General features: G+C 43.2%; 1 protein-coding gene across 1 annotated transcript in view; it reads right to left on the bottom strand.

Annotated features, from left to right (window-relative positions):
* Positions 1-1,079: 1,079 nt before the first annotated feature.
* Positions 1,080-17,285, bottom strand: part of LOC308087704 (capping protein, Arp2/3 and myosin-I linker protein 3-like) — a 58,509-nt gene continuing 42,303 nt past the window's right edge. Inside the window, exons 30-40 of the mRNA XM_080431785.1 lie at positions 16,874-16,940; positions 15,856-16,037; positions 14,836-14,915; positions 13,676-13,849; positions 11,518-11,734; positions 10,475-11,234; positions 9,484-9,584; positions 8,923-9,049; positions 5,955-6,026; positions 2,763-2,870; positions 1,080-1,658 (exon numbers count right to left, since the gene is read on the bottom strand). Coding sequence (XP_080287911.1) covers positions 1,576-1,658; positions 2,763-2,870; positions 5,955-6,026; positions 8,923-9,049; positions 9,484-9,584; positions 10,475-11,234; positions 11,518-11,734; positions 13,676-13,849; positions 14,836-14,915; positions 15,856-16,037; positions 16,874-16,940 — 1,971 coding nt within the window. The 3' untranslated portion in view covers positions 1,080-1,575. The remainder of the gene's footprint in view (positions 1,659-2,762; positions 2,871-5,954; positions 6,027-8,922; positions 9,050-9,483; positions 9,585-10,474; positions 11,235-11,517; positions 11,735-13,675; positions 13,850-14,835; positions 14,916-15,855; positions 16,038-16,873; positions 16,941-17,285) is intronic.

The following is a 17,285-nucleotide window of genomic DNA, read 5'->3' as shown; positions in this document are numbered from 1 at the left end:
TGTATCTGTACGTTGTTGTTTTTCGTTACTTTGCAAAAATATTGTAGGCTACATGCCACATATTACATGTGGATTGTGGGTTAGGAAATGTTACTTACAGGTGAGCTCATGGAGTAACTTATAATGAATGAGCCTTAGAATGATAATAATCTTCAATATTCAAGATGCAGAATACTCAAGAGCTCATGTACTCTTGTACTTTGACGTTAGAACTACTATACCTATTTTACCCATACATTGTGTTACATTTGTGCTTTCTCATGTCAAGTAGACATGAGAAAGACATGGCAAATGAGTAAGTACTCTGTCTACATGTCTTCACAGCATCAAGGCATGGTTGCTAATGACAACCTGCAAGACTACTACAGTATGCTCTGCTGTGATGATTGGTGAGTTAGTATCTCCATCATTTGCAGGCACTGGTTGCCCCCTACTGTTTGTAACCGCCAGCATCTCAATATGCAGATAATGTGGCTTAACCGGCTCAGCTAAGAAACAAAATCCTTGTATGTTGCATGTCATATTGCAATTAATTTTCGGCAAAGAGATTTGGTGTAGAGGAAAAAGGAGGGGAAGTACAGACCCCTGGGGGATCCTGGTCAACGAAGTATATATGGTAGTACTGGTTGATGTGCTGTAATTATTATGTTATGGTCCGCAGCCCAGTGTTGTTGTTGAGATAGGCTGAGCTAAATCAGTTCTCAAACCTTTTAACTTCAGGGACCCCCAAAACTCTGAGTGTACTAATGGAACCAAATGGACCCGTACAGTCCATTTTCAGAATTACAGACCTGTAAGGGTCCATTTGGAACTCCCACAACGAACCCAGAGGGTCCCTGGATCCCACTTTGAAAACCACTGAGCTAAATTATTCACTTGTCACACAAACGTCTGACCCCTGGGGGGCTCTAAACAAACAAACAAACAAACTGTGAATTCACAATTCATCATTAGTGTTTTATTTGTACTGTGAGGGCTCTCATACATAATTTCTTATTAGAATTTTCTATAAAATATATCAGTCCTTTCAGTCCATGAAAGCAAAACTAGATAGAAATGATCAAGTTTCATTTGATAAGAAGCTAACTTGTTTTCAAGTGTCGCCCAAGGCAATCAAACTGTATCAGCAGTCAAAAAATGCATTGCAGATTTAGAAACATTCTAATAAAGACTGTGTATTTGTACCCCTCCCTTGGCTAGTATAGCCACAATGCTCAAGCACTGGGAATCTATCATCGTCATAGAGCACAGTGGCGACAATCACACAACAATTATTTTGTTTTTTTTAACCATTCAGACAGCTGCAAAATAGTTCACCGGGTTTCATTTCATGTGAGGGAAAAGCAAAGACGGGAAACACAGTGAGTGCCGTAAGAGAGTGAGAGAGATAGATAGAGAGAGAGAGGCAGCACATCAAAGATGTCATGATATCTGTCATATTGAGCTGTCAGACATGACATTTATCTTGTGTGGTTGGTTCCTTGTCTTCGGTCTGTCTCCATGCCTCAACTGGTTGCTCCGGTTCTTACACAGCTTTCTCCCCTTTTGCCCGTTTGATGAAGTGCACCACAGTTGTCATGACAACACCCCAGCCGGACCGAGGCAGATGAACCCCTCGCCATCACACCAGCTCGCCGTTTCCGGGCGCCGAGTGGATGCTGTCTGGAGAATGCACACACATTCACTCATTACTATTGTACCGAATAGTACAAAAGAATGGGCCCTATATGCACTGAAGCCATATTGGCCTGAACTTTTCTTCACAGGTGTTACCAATGATACTAATTCAGGTTGTGTTCTATTCTGGTCAAACAGAGTCAGGGAGATGCTATTGTGCATATGGAACAGAGTCTCAATTAGTATCATTGCTAACACCTGTGAAAGACTCTACACTCCTATTTCATGCCAACATGGCTGCCATGCATAGGGCCTTGTAGGTCGGCAGACCCAGCTAGTTACCTGCAAGACTTAAAATGTATTATTATGGTTCCTTTGTGGTAACGCCCTCAAAGACTTGCTGAAACGTTAAAGTCCCTGTAAAGCAGTAATCATGTATTTTGAGTTTGTCACACCTCAGATTAATGTGTCATTAACCAGCTAGCCAAAATTGAATGATTACAAAAATCGCCCAGTATAAAAAATGTGGTTTCAAGATCGTAAAAAAAACAAGCAGTGTTTTCTCTGATGTTACACACACACGCACGCACGCACGCACGCACGCACGCACACACATCACAAGGTACCACTATCCTTGTGGGGACATCAAAACAATGTTTTCATTACTTACTATAACTAACTTGCTGACCCAGCAGCCTAATACAACCCGAATCCTAACCAAAAAATTCCCAACCTTAACCACTTAAACCCCAGCATCCGTAGTGTGGGGAAAGCTTTTGCAGAAAATTGCAGATCAACAAGCCCACAACGCGTCGTACTGCGGCACGTTGTGAGCTTGTCGATATAACAGAAAACTGAAAAGACACTAGTATAGAGTCCTGGGGCACTCCGCTCAACCATATGGGGTTTAAGTGGTGAAAGCCTACCATAACCATAACCCTTCACCCTAAACCTATCCCCTAAATGCCTAATTCTAACCCCTGACCTGGATGATTTCCTAAATGTAACCCTAACTCAAAAGATCTTTCTTTACCATAACTACTTGTGGGAACTTGTGATCTCCACAAAGATAGGAATACCTGATCACAAACAACACAAACAGGAAAGAACAAACATATATGTACAGTATACAAAGAGACAAGTACCAGACATATCCAGTGATTTGTTTCTGTTCTGGGGCAGTCTAGGTTTTTTCACGGGGGGTTTGCGATTTGGGGGCCTCTCAAGGTAATTAGGGCTGTCCCTTTCTGTGCCTGAGACAAATAAGGACAGGAAACGACATACATTAACAATCGGATACAGATGCTTAACGCACAGATTAATGAGCATTCACACATACACAAGTACAACCAAGATGGATACATTCTAACAGCAGTAGTAACCATAGATATATACACGTAGACACTGTGCCTTATTGGCGGCTGCTGTTCATTGGAGCTATGCGTCATCGTGGCTGCCTCCTAATACATGTATGCCCCATTTATGTCTATTGAAACAGGAGCTCTCTTCCCAATTAAAATAACTAGAGGTTTGGGCCGCTTTGCGTCCCTCACATCTAGGCCCGATCAGCTACATCACAGCTACGTTGCACCAGTGATCCAACTGATAGGGCCCCGCCTGCGCTGATACAAATATTTTTACAGCAAAAAAAAAGAAAAAAGTTGATTTACAGTATATTGGTCAAATAGAACCGAATTAGACCCGAATTATACCCGAAATTTTTCGCGCGCAGGTTGTGCACGCACATACGTGAAACTCCCGCGGGGAGGCCCCGCGATTCTGCGTTACGCCACTGGATATGGCCATATATGGAGATGTGCAGTAGGGTGGGGTGCTGTGGCTAAAATGTGCAATGTAGTTTTATATTAACTGTACAATATGTAAGTACATTGAAGATGGGGAAAGAAGCCTAGGTATTAGCCAGAGCCAGTGGTGTGGTCTAGTTTTTTTTCCGGAGGTATACGATAATCATTCCCTGCACGAGATGCGCATGGTCGTGGGTATACGCTAGCGTGTTTTCAATGGATGAAATGGTTAGTAGACTGTAGACGCTTTTTCCCCAAAAAATCTACACTGTATACGGCGTATACAGCGGGACACGGTAGAACACACCACTGGCCAGAGCACTGATCAATAGTCTGGGACAAGTTTGGAGGCAAATGGAGTGATCGTGTGCTGACCAACCCCGGACGTACATTGGTGGTCATTTCAATTATAGTAGTATATACTGTATTAGTATATATATATATAGGATCATAACTCGCTGAACTCCCAATCTCATTTTCTCACGGTTTAGTTTGTTACAAATGTTAGAAATGTAGTTATGTTATGACTGATATACTGTAGGTCAATGTTGTTAAATTAATGTGGGTTTTCATACCAAAACACCTCGGAACGCAGACATTTCTTTCTTGCAGTGCCTTTATGGCAAGCTGGCCCCAGCCATTGTGGCGCATATGTATTTATGTCTATGGCAGGGGTCTTCAACGTTTTCAGGCCAGGGACCCCCAAACTGATGGGGAGATGGAGCAGGGACCCCCTACCTCAGGGATATTCAACTAGATTAGGCAGGGGGCCACAATTGTAAAATGACTTGAAGTCAGGGGCCACAAGACTGTGATAACAAAACCATTTGTTGTGTGCTATAGGTCCAATAGGACACAATAATGGACACATTATGTCCATTATGGTAACTTATTAGGGCCTGCTTCATACTGCATTCATGCATTTTGATGTTTTATAGGAACATTTCTGTGTCAGTTCTTGGTGCACAGGCTAAGATTTTGATATGAAGAAAATAGGAAGTAGATATTTCAGAGTGTTCTGTGCACGGGTCCCTGACATAGAAGCGTCTCGTATTAATGAAAGTTTTTTTCATTTGTTTTGAGCACCCAGGTGATAAGAGCACAAGCTCTTATGATGTGTTTGAAGTGGATGAAGATGGAGAAGATGGAAGCTGGACAAAATCCACACAAAACGAATCAACATAAAGGAGCACAACAGGGGTTTTGAGTGCAGTTCATCCATCACGGACCATTCATTTGTAACTATTTCTGAGTTTAGAGTGGATGTTGTTAATAACACCAAAGAAATTATTCTCCTTATGCATCCATTAGCGTGTATGCGTTAGTTTTGTGTGGACTTTGTCCAGCTTCCATCTTCATCCACTTCAAACTATGAGTTGTGCTCATATGATGCTCATATATGCTCTTATTACCCGGGTGCACCATTCATTTGTAACTATTTCTGAGTTTAGAGTGGATGTTGTTAATAACACCAAAGAAATGATTCTCCTTATGCATCCATTAGCGTGTATGTGTTAGTTTTGTGTGGACTTTGTCCAGCTTCCATCTTCATCCACTTCAAACTATGAGTTGTGCTCATATGATGCTCATATATGCTCTTATTACCCGGGTGCACCATTCATTTGTAACTATTTCTGAGTTTAGAGTGGATGTTGTTAATAACACCAAAGAAATTATTCTCCTTATGCATCCATTAGCGTGTATGCATTAGTTTTGTGTGGACTTTGTCCAGCTTCCATCTTCATCCACTTCAAACTATGAGTTGTGCTCATATGATGCTCATACATGCTCTTATTACCCGGGTGCTCAAAACTAATGAAAAAACCTTTCATTCATATGAGACGCTTCCATGACAACCAAAATTCAAAATGTTCATCCTGTACAACCAACATGCATTTAATTTTACATTGGAACATGGAATATGTTCCAGGGACCACAAGAAAGCTCCGCTGGGGCCGGATTTGGCCCGCGGGCCACCAGTTGAATAATACTGCCCTACCTCGTAGGGTGGGGGGGGCTACAACATATATTGTATAATTATGTATAAAATTGTGTTTCATATATAAACATACCATGTTATTGTGCATTCAATACTAAGCTATTAAAATAATACAGATTAATATATTCATGCTTTTATTTTAAACATACATATACAAGGTACAGTGAGTAGGGTGTCCGTACCAATGCCATTTATAAACATACCTTGTTATTAACAGAGAACCAATGTCAATACTATCAACAATCTGTCAATTGCACAATAATCATGTATAGAAGCTATTCAAAATGGACAGAATCATGATTTATTTTAAACATAAATATTTAAAGACAAATGGACATTTAAAAAAAAAAGTTTAATAATTAGTATTTTTTTATCTAATCTAACAACAATTTTGCGGACCCCCTGCAGTACCTCCACGGACCCCCTAGGGGTCGCGGACCCCCTGTTGAAGACCTCTGGTCTATGGTATTAATTTATGTCTATCGTAGTAACAGGAGACATGACAATGTCTGATGATGAATGATAATTTGTACCTGCATCACAAGACATGGCCTTTCTGTTCCTCTGTGGTTTGACTGGAGCCTGGGGCCTCATTCCTTCCTCTCCTGCACAGCATATGTCAGATGTCAGGTCCTATGTCACGTGTGTCGTGTCATACCGTATGTCATTGGTTCTCAAAGTGGGGTCCGGGGACCCCCAGGGGTCCTTGAGGGAGTTCCAGAGGGTCCCCAGCTAAATGATAGATTAGGAACCAAATGGACCCTTATGGGTCTGTAACTCTGAGAATGTACGAATGGAACCAAATGGACCATAACAGGTCCATTTGGTTCCATTTGTACACTTTCAGAGTTAAATTAACATTGATTTTACAATATAAATTGGGGTCCCAGAGATAGAAAAGTAATTCAATGGGGGTCCTCAGCCTAATGCATGTCAAACTGGGGGTCCTTGAAATTAAAATGGTTGAAAATCACTGCGAGCCGTAAAAATCTTCTCTTATATGGCATATCTTTTCCGCGGGCTAAATAAGTGTCAATTTGGGGGTCCTTGACATGAAAAAGTTTGAGAACCACTGCCGTATGTCACATGTGTAACGTGTTACGTCATATGTCCCGTGTGTCATGTCATATGTCACATGTCATGCAGTGGTGGGAAAAGTACTCCAATGCTTTACTTAAGTAAAAGTATCAATACTGCAATGTAGAAGTACTCCTTTACAAGTAATAGTCCGGAATTCAAAATGTACTTGAGTAAAAGTACAAAAGTATTGGTATCAAAATGTACTTAAAGTACCAAAAGTAAAAGTACTAAAATGTTTGAAAATAGCAGATCTGCAAGCTCACAACGCGTCGCGATGTGAGCTTGTAGGTATAAAATAACTAGTAACTAAAGTTGTCAATTAATTGTAGTGGAGTAAAAGTACAATATTTGCCTCTGAGATGTAGTGGAGTAGAAGTAAAAGTATAGACAATTGGATATACTCCAGTAAAATAAAAGTACCTCAAAATTGTGCTTAAGTACAGTACTTGAGTAAATGTACTTTTTTACACCACTGATGCCATGTCATATAAAATACTTTTGATATTCAATAAAAGTAACCAAGTGCACTTCTCAGATAATAGTATCTACGTACACAAGTGTTGGGAAATACATAGAGTTATCCAGTACAGACTTTAACCACTTAGTATAGAGTCCCCCTGGGCTCTGTCTATACTAGTGAATGTTTTTGCTCTACGAGAATGTTCATCTCTGTTTTCAGCAAAGGTTTTCCCCAGAATACGGATGCTGGGGATTAAGTGGTTAAGGAGCAATATGAAAATCTCATTAATATGATAATGAGACTTAAAATATTCCCTTTTAAAGCTATGCTGCCAAATGTTTGTATTAATTATTCACATTCTTAAGCTTGTGCATAACTAATTCTACATCGCTAGACCTCCCAAGTGGTCTGATAATACAGCCAGCCTCCTCAGTTAACCACTTGACCCCTGTATACTTTGGGGTCCTTCAGGGGGTTCCAGCAGGACCAGCACCCAAAGTAAAATTTGTGACAATAGCTGATCTACATGTCGCAATGTGACGCGTATATCTTATAGATCTGCTATTTCCGGTATTTTTTTTGTTTGAACGTTTTGGGAAAATTGTTGGAACATTTTGGAAAAATATATTTTGAAATATGTTTATATATTTTGGAAAATAGGGATGGCAGGGTTAATGACTTTAAGGAGTAGTTCACCCAAAAATGACTTATTTTCAATCAATTACAAACCCCTTGAAGCCTTGATTTCTTTGTTTTTGTCGCATTCTTAAGCCAATCATTTGTTGACCGGGTCATCGGTCAATAGGAGACTCAGTAGGAGACTTTTTGAGTCTCCAACTGGAGACTCCGCTAGTCTGAATTATTGTCTTAGGAATGCGACAAAAAAAAAGGATTCATGGGGTGTGTAATTGATTGAAAATTAGTATTTTTTTGGGTGAACAACTCCTTTAAGGGACTTTCTTGCCCTGAATTTAGCCTCTCAGGCAGCACATTACTCCCAAGGCTGTGTACCCCCCAAGCAACCTCTATCTTAGTGTTTAGGTTGAGGCAGGTACGGTCAAGGTAATGATTATGGTCCATGTTTGAGGTGAGGGTCTGCCAGTCCTACAGCAGGAGACAGGATTTGCATCAGCCTGAGAGGAAATGCTGAGTGATTTAAAAAAGCCCCCCTCCCCCCCCCCTGCAGCCTTCAATGCTATGCTGTAGTGTCGCTTTAAAGTCTTAGTCACTGTCAGGTGGAAACCTTCTATGTCCAAAACCGGAAATGGGAAAACATCACCTGTGTTCCAATGTAGTTACCATTGTAGGTATTATTTAATCATAAGCTCTTGTTAATTCTTAATACTCAATATTCATAAAACCTCACAGACACACTTAATCACTTTCTGAAATAGTGAAAATACGGTAGCCGATCTACTGTAGCCTACAAGCTCACAACTGTGAATTTGTAGATCAGCTATTTTTGCTACTTTTGCGTGATACTCTTGCATGACTAAGTAAGGCTTCATTTACCAAAAAACACATACAAAGTTGAAATGTGGAGATACAAGGTTTCCGCCTGACAGCGACGAGATGTCGCTGTGTTCTCCTGACGGAGCAGTGTTGTTGTTGTTTTTTTTCGCGGGAGAGGAAGTAGATTCATGGGTAATGGATTGAAAGCTGATTGAAAGCACAGAGGAATTAGAATCACTGGTCTTGGCGAACAAGAGCCGCGGCTGTGCCAAACGTATAAATCTCACTTGAATGCACCGGTTCCAAAGTGGGTAAGGGAAAATTGCTGAACGTCTAGAGTAGCCTACAGTCTGACAGAAGACTGACTGATTTCAGTAAACAGAGACGTACTGTATATGACATGAAGGTACATTGTTGAATCGCAGAATGAAGCTCGTAACACGTGAACCATATTCTGAGGCAAACATTCGGCGGTGTACCTTGGCTGGGTGTGTGTGTGAGCGGTGTACCTTGGCTGGCAGCTCGCTCAGACATTCCCAGCACAGGCCTGCTGACAGGAGGTGGCACAGGAGGGGGGGGCAGGTTCCTTTCGTTGGCTGATTCCTTTGGAAATGTCACGTATGACGACGTCTTTGGCTGCTCGTCCCGTCAGAGCAGGATGCAGGCATGACACGCAGCACCGCATGCACAGGGACAAAATGAAACCGCCGGTGAACAGGCTGCACCTCACAGCAGGAAATGCCAGCAACAATCTGAATTATGTATGACTTTAACCGAATGTTCTCACACTTTCAAGATTAAAAAAAAATGTTAAAAAAAAATAGCAGATGTACAAGCTCGCAGCGTGGCACGTGCTGTGAGCTTGTACATCTGCTATTTTTGAATAGCCAATGCTAAAATCTAAAATGACAGCTTTCCCGGTTTTAATGGGTTAAGCAATTAGAATAAGAGTGTTATCGTAAATCAGTGCTTATTTAACTCGTTCCATTTGGTTCCATTTGAAAACGTAAGTATTTTTAAAATAATTAATGTACTTTTTTAAAATATGGTTGTATGAAAACGAAGTGCACCTTCTCTGGAATGGGAGGTGGTTGACCCTCTGGCTCTCTTCCCTTCTCTTTTCTCTCGCTCTTTCCAGGATCCCTGTCTGCGTCTCCTTCCTCCTCTGCACCTACAGACAAGAGAGAAGACTGAAAACTATGATAAGTGTAACGTGGAAATCAATGTATATGGTAACATTTGAGCTCTATATTCCGTATCATTGCTATAGAGTATTAGAGTGTTAGTTCAGGGGTCTCCCTGTCTCTACAGTTATTTAGTAAACAGACAATACATTTTCAGATCGGGATGCAAACTTGATCCAATCAGGAAAAATAACTCATACACGAAATTGGAACTAGAACACTCTAAAAGTGATGCCTATAAATGATGTTGGTGGGGTTCTCTGTCCTGATTAGACAAAATTCGTATCCCGAACCTCAATTCTTTTTTTCTGTTTACTAAAGCGCTGAAGAGACACAACGACCCCTGTTACTGAACAAACACTCTATAGCAATGATTACAATTGGAATATAAAGGTTTACATTTTTTAAGGTTTCATGACATTCATTTTATTTTTTTTTGGCCTCAATTACACCCCAAAAAACTGAACTTTGAACATTCAGTGGATATTCTGTGGTCTGGGGTTTTCTGGGGCTAAAAAAAGGGCTGGGATTGGCCCTGGACTCTGATGTCACAGTCCATTAATCCCGCCCCCTCTCCTCTCCTACCCTTCTCCTTTGGGGGGGGGTCCCTCAACAGCAACACCCGCAGGCAGCGTTTTTTTTTCATTGCAGCTGAAAAGGCCTCAGAACACAGAGAGAAAAACCCTGCCAAGGCTCACTGGAGTGGATTTTTCTGTTAAAACATTTTAATACACGTTTGAAGGACCATGATAAAGACTTTTAATGTTTTATTAATCTGAATGTCATGAAACCTTTAACAAAAAACTATTTTTTTTCATTACAAAAATATGTGCTTTACACCCCCTTTATCGCTGAGGATTTTAGTGTCCTGTCCCACCTGAACTCTCTAGTCGATGCCTCTGTCTCAGCTTGGACAGGCTGGGTTTGCTGCTCTGGGGAGGAGGATCAGGTTTAGTTGGACAGGCACTGGCTCTGCCAGAGGACATCCCTCCTACACCTGCCCTCCACCCCTCTGCCTGCCCTCCCACCGTGTCCAAACCTGTGTGCCTGTCTGCCGGGGCGTCCTGCTGTGGGCACTGCCGCGGCTCTGAGGCCGTCGCCTCCGCGTGTCTCAGTGGATCCGTTTCCTGTTTGGGCGAAGGCGTTCTGTCTGCGGGGTACGGAGGCAGCGGCCTCTGGGACAGGTGCTGCATCTGTCTGTCCGGCTTCCTGGCCGGGTGTCTGCCCTCCATCCACTGTCTATCCGTGGCTATTTCTGTAGGCCTGTTCTCCGACCACGCCCTGTCCACAGGTCTGCCCATGGTCCACTGTCTCTCCATTTTCCTGTCGATCTGCCTCTGCGTGTGCCTGTCCACCGTCCACTGCTTCTCCGCGGGCCGGTCCGGGTGCCTGCTCTCCGTCCAGAACCGCTCCGCCGTCTTCGTCTCCGTCCGGGTTCTGTCCGGCGGCCTGTCGTCCAGCCACTGTTGGCTGGGCTGTCTGTCCGCGTGTTTCTCCAGCTGCCGGTCGATCGGTCTCCCCTCCGCCCGCTGCCTGTCTGAGTGTTGGCTGTCCACCCACTGTCTGTCCGGCTGCTTGTCCTCAGCCAGCTGTCTGTCCGATTCCATGGGTTCGAGCCCCGTGTCCACTTCACTTCTCTGTTAGAAGCAAACAGGCAGAAATGAGACCAAATAAAATAATCACACCCAATACAAGTGAATGGTAAATGGTGCATATATGGCGCCTTTAAGTGTCAATTTAAGTAACCTTTTTTATCTGTGGAACCGAGTCAAACTAAATTGAATGCCTCAACTCCTACAATTCCAAGTGTTTGTCATAGGGTGGGGATCCCCAGTTCAAATAGGATTATTTTGGGGGGTCACGGCCTGAAAAGGTTTGAGAACCACTAGGTCTACAGTAGAGCGGTTGTGTTATCGGTACCTCTTTGGGAGTGTAGAAGGGGTGGTGGCTTCCTCCCATGCCTGGATGTGGGATGCCAGGCACCGGTGGTGGCGGCGGTGAACTCAAAACCAGCAGGTTTTCCCCCGGTTGCTCATCCGCCTTCCCATCAGCCCCGGCGGCGGCCCCAGGGGACCCGGCTCGCGAGGCGGCAGACCTCGGCGGCTGCAGCAGCGTGTAAACATTCTCTGTGGCTGTCCTGCGAGGGGAATTGATTAAAGTTAGGTCGATCCTTAAACCTAGTGGTTCTCAAAGTGGGGTTTGGGGACCCCCAGGGGTCCTTTGGCGGGGTACCAGGGGGTCCCCAGCTAAATAATTTAATAATATATCACAATCATTTTGACCACTTTAACCATTATTGTATACTTTGGCTATTCAAAAATAGCAGATATACAAGCTCATAGCGCGGCTATGAGCTTGTAGATCTGCATTTTTTTAATAAAATTGTGAACATTTTCGCAAATCTTTGAATATATAGGTTAAGGCCAACATTTTTTACTCAAATCTTTGCTTCTGGGGGTCCCTGGAACAAAATATTTTGAGATGGGGGTCCGTGGCCAAATACATATAATTTTGGGGGTCCTCGCCATGAAAAAGTTTGAGAACCACTGCCTTAAACCAGTGGTTCCCAACGTTTTCTGGATCAGCGCCCACTAGAAAATCTCGAAAGCGTTCGCAGCCCACCCATCTGACCCCTTAACAGTTAAGTGGTAAGATGGGTGGGCTCCGGCCCAGGTCCACAGGTTGTGAATCGCTGCCTTAAACTCCATCCCAGAGCACATCCTCATTGTGTTAGCCTCAAGCGGCTCAGAGCAGAGGAGAGAGAATCACATATAAAAATGTGTGTGGACCACAGGATTGTGAGCAATGTGGAATCCAACGATCTATTCAATTAATTTTCTAAGGTTAGTGATGTACACAGTTATTCCACCAGAGGGAGCACCATGGACTTTGCACCATGCAGATTCAAAAGCTGTATGGGGAAGGACACATTTTTTGGGTCTTTGTTATTTTAGTTGTCTTGTACTTTGGAAATTGTGGGAATGTATTTATTATTGATTTTATTTTTCTGTAATCATTCTCACTGCCCATCTCGCCTCCCCACCCTCTTGGGCAATAAAGATGTCAAAAGAATTTAATCCACGTGTCTGCTACATTTCCACGCAGAAATTCCCACCGGGATTAAACCATGGCTCACTATTGTCTTGAGATGTAACACGGTTTCTCACGAGGCAGAACGGAAGTGCAACTCAGCTGTCACTTTATTCATCCCCGCCAGAGCCAACACAATAACCGTTTCACCTTACTATTTTAGTCCGAGCTTTGACAGAGAAGCTGATGTGTTTGAACACAATAACCCCCTGTCGCTGTTGCATGAACTGAGCAATGGCAGAGAGATGACAAACGTGTCACGCAGTATCACGTCCTCGGTGGTAAAACATCAAAGCACAAGTATGACATGAGCTATCCGTGCTGAAGTCTAGTGTCTTTATCTGTTTATAACTCATGGAACTCATTGTTCATTTCCAATCACGGGGCTGAGTTGTCACCATTTGGTTGGGTACCGATGTTTTTTGCCACCGGCTGTCATCTACATCTGTGCACACACACGCTCTGTGCTTTGGCAGCCATTAGCCTGGTCTCATGTCAACAGATTTACTGTTGTTTGCCACAGTCCTTATGGGCTGCGGTAGCTTGTTTTGTCCTTATAAGGAGAAATGGAGGAACAAGAGAGAACCAATAGAAAGAGCCCAGAGATAATGTGAGGAACTTTTTTTATGTCACTTCTAAGTAGAGTAAAAAAGGGGAGAAATAGCGATCATGTCTGATCTATCACACAGCCATGTTGTGTTCACGACCTGAGGTTTGGGCCTCAAAAGCAGGGGCATAATGAAAAGGGCAGCTTTGAAAAAGGAAGTGCTTTAAGATAGTTTTTTAAGGAAGTTGGGATTTGTTTTGTATAATTACAAAAGGCAAATTGTGTTCTCCATTATTGGATTAATTGAAAAACGATAATTGATACAGTTATCGTCGTGGTCAGTTGGAAACCTTGTATGTCCAAAACCATTCATTTTCGTTTTTTTATTTTTTATTATTGAATAGTAAAAATTGCTAATTAATAATGTGGATTTTCACCAACCCCGTGGGCGCCGTGGCCACAGTGCGACACTCCTCGCCATAAAGCTCTCCTCCAGATTCTGGGCCTTGATTGGCCAGCGCAGGGCTGCGGTTCTTACGGAAACCGAATATGGCCAACATGTTGCGCCTCTTCTTCCTCCTCAGAGAGTGGGCTTTGTGCAGAGAGGAGAGCTGGCTGTAAACACCAGAGAGAGAGAGAGAGAGGGAGAAAGAGACTTTTAGTGATCCCACAGCAGTTAATGAACAGATACAGAGTAAAGGTCAATACATGCTCCTTCTGACGTCGTAAAAAAAAAAGGTTTCTGACATTCTTTCCGAACTAGTCAAGACATCTGAGGGTGCAGGAGGAGCATCCGAAAAAAAGCTATCAGTACTTCTGAATGACATCAAAATGTAGTTATATCACCTCCCTTTCTGAAAACAATGTAAAGTTTGGATGTCGGAAGCAGCATGTAAGAGAAGTATTATGATATGCAGCAAGGAAAGCGACGCCAAAACTAGGAATCAAAAGAAGAACATCCCAAAAAAACACCATCAGCAATGAACAATAGTATACAACAATATACACCCTATAAAGTAGAGCAGTGTTTCCCAAACACTGGGTCGGGAAGAAATATGGTGAAAATAGCCAATCTGCAAGCTCACTGTGAGTGTATAGTTTGGGAACCAATGCAAGAGAGAGAGAGAGAGAGAGAGAGAGAGAGAAAGAGGTTACAAAAGACATGTTCTGAATACATGTAATCACACATGAGTCATTTCCATTGTTGCATCGATGTGTCATTTCAATTCTGTCAGACCTGTTCAAGCTCAGCGTCCCCTCCGCTCTCCTGACACTGGGGCTCATACGCGGCCGGAGCGTTGCTAAGCAACGCCTCTTGGCACGCGATGCTTTAGCGAGAGAGTGCATTTACTTGAAATATGTTCAACGATAAATGTAATGTGATTAAAAAAAGGCACTGTAATCAGATGATGTATACTATACTATAGTGTGGGCCGTGTGGGCTGTGTGTGTGTAAAAGGGACCAGTGGTACTCTGACGGGAAAACACAGTAAAATCCTCAGTGTAAATTTAACTCTGAAGACAGTGCAAATGGAACCAAATGGACCCTGAGGATTTAACTGTGTAAGTTAAAAGACATAACAGTTGAAAATGTGACTCACCTATCTGGGAGCACTCTTTTGGTATAGAAGTCTGGTAGTCCATCATCCAAAGGACTTATTGCTCCATTTTCACTGCAATGCTGTGGACACACAAACACGCACGCATCACAGAAACACCCGCGCACGGCGCCTCACACTCGGTCCACTTTCGAAAGGGTCCATTTACTCGGGAATGGGTTTCCTTTTCCAAAATGTTCTCTGTTCAATAACACAAATGGACTGCTCTACAGCTAAGGTGAGATGACATAACCTGATTGCAGTGATCCAATTTGTATCGATGTACTCCTTGATACAGGCCAGAATAATTCTGATAAAATAAGAGCCTCGCATTACGCCCACCGGCAGGCCCTGGGCATTTGGAAACAGGAGATGGGAATTATGCATGAGTCATAAATTAAGTTAAATAGCTTCTGTACCGTCATTAGTTCAACGATAGGATGGAAACATCTTTTGGATGGAACCCACTCACACACACACACACACAAAGGGCACGACTCGTATTATGTTTGATGTATCTTTAAATAAGAATCTCATCGACCTAAGAGTCTCAGTGTAAAAATACATATCCGGTACGTTAGCAATATCAAACATTCTTCTTGGTAATTCTTCACATGTATAATTCACGCATCTCCGGCATTCTCCGCCCTTGAGCTTTTTGCTCTCGGGGGGAGAAAAACCACGGTGTTTCCCCCAGTGTTGAATATTCATGAATGAATTAATGTTTCCCTACTTTTCCTAATGAATCCCCTACTTCGCCACACTACTACAGTGTCACACAAAACTAGCAAAATTTGCTCACATCAAATTTGCTCATGCATCGTGGCACGTTGTGAGCTTGTGAGCACCGGAACACAGTTTATTTTTTTCCATTTCCTGAAAAGTAATAGTTTTGGACATACACCCGACAGCAATATGTCTCTCACTCACACACACACACACACACACACACACACACACAGAAAACTCCAGAATGTTGCGGGGTATAAAAGGGCTTGATAGGATCGTCGCCCCCACCCTCACCATGTCGGCGGAGGGGACGTGCCCCCCCTTGTGCCTCCGTGGGGGCCGGGGGCGAACCCGCGTCACGTGGCTGAGCGGGACCCCCTGCGTAGGCAGCTCCGACAGCCCCTCCCAAGATGCCGAGCGGGAGAGCGGCGAGGAGAACGACGGGGGCGGCGACGAGCTGGAGTCATCGCACAGGCCTGATAAAGCGATGAGAGAGCGAGGTAAAGAAAGAAAGAGAGAGAGAAAAAGAGAGAGAGAGCGAGCGAGAGAGAGAGAGAGAGAGAGAGAGAGAGGAGTGATGGGCGAAAGTACAGTTGCGGAGACAAGAGTTAGGCATTTCTTTTGAGACTCCTGGGGAGCTGTCATCTCTGCTTCAAAGGCACTTAGCTTTAAATTTAAAACAACTGCCAGCTGCTCGATTTCAAAGAGGCACGACAGACTGAGTCAACCATTAAGCCATCAAGACCGGGAACGCATCTGTGTCATTTTAGATTTCTTTTGCAATAAAAAATTGCTGATATACAAGCTCATACTGTACAAACTCTGTGCTGCCATATTTTTTTTAAAGTTTTTGAAAGATTTTGCAAATCTTTGAATGGATATATTTTTTTAAGCGAACATTTGTAACTCAAATCTTTGCTTCTGTAGGGGGGGTCCCTGAAACAAATATTTTTTTGATGGGGGTCCGTGGCCAAATGCATATAATTTTGGAGGTCCTTGACATGAAAAAGTTTGAGAACCACTGATATAGCAACATACGTTTTTTCAGAAAACTGTTAGAAGACATTTTGTAGAATCAGCCTCAGGCCTTAATGGGTTAATAGAGCTCTCTGTCTCTGATGGCTGGAGGAAGGGAGATGAGGAGAGAGAGAGAGAGAGAGAGAGAGAGAGAGAGAGAGAGAGAGAGAGAGAGAGAGAGAGAGAGAGAGAGAGAGATGGCAGAGGAGAAATGGGCCCAGCAGGAACCATGCTAATGGAGTGCTTAGTGAGTCAGGGCGGGGTGCGGCAGCAGAGGATGTGGTTCAGTACTCACTCAGTCTGGTGGAGACGGGTCGGATGCGTCGAGTTCTGGAGCTGTGCTTCTTAATGGCTATCGTATCCTCAGAGAGAAGACGGACATGGAGAGATGCTCAGGAGTTGTAAGACTCACATACTGTACAGTATATACCACTCTACACCAGCGGTTCTCAAAGTGGGGTCCAGGGACCCTCAGGGTTCCTTGAGGAGACCCTTACAGGTCTGTAAATCTGAGAGTTGCAAATGGATAAACTAAACTAACACTATATTAATATTACAAGCAGTCTATAAATTCTTTTTTAATTTATTTTATTTACTGAGGAGCCCTTGGCTGTTTTGAGTTTATTCCTGTGTCATGTTAACATAACAAGCTATGATGCACTTTAATAGTTTGATACGAACAGGGAATGTTTGTAAATGAGACCACT

Source organism: Gymnoscopelus braueri, assembly GCF_963280865.1.
Source record: "Gymnoscopelus braueri genome assembly, chromosome: 6".
Lineage (NCBI taxonomy): Eukaryota > Metazoa > Chordata > Actinopteri > Myctophiformes > Myctophidae > Gymnoscopelus > Gymnoscopelus braueri.
Note: the sequence above shows the minus strand (reverse complement) of the source record. Positions and strands in the feature narration are given on the sequence as shown.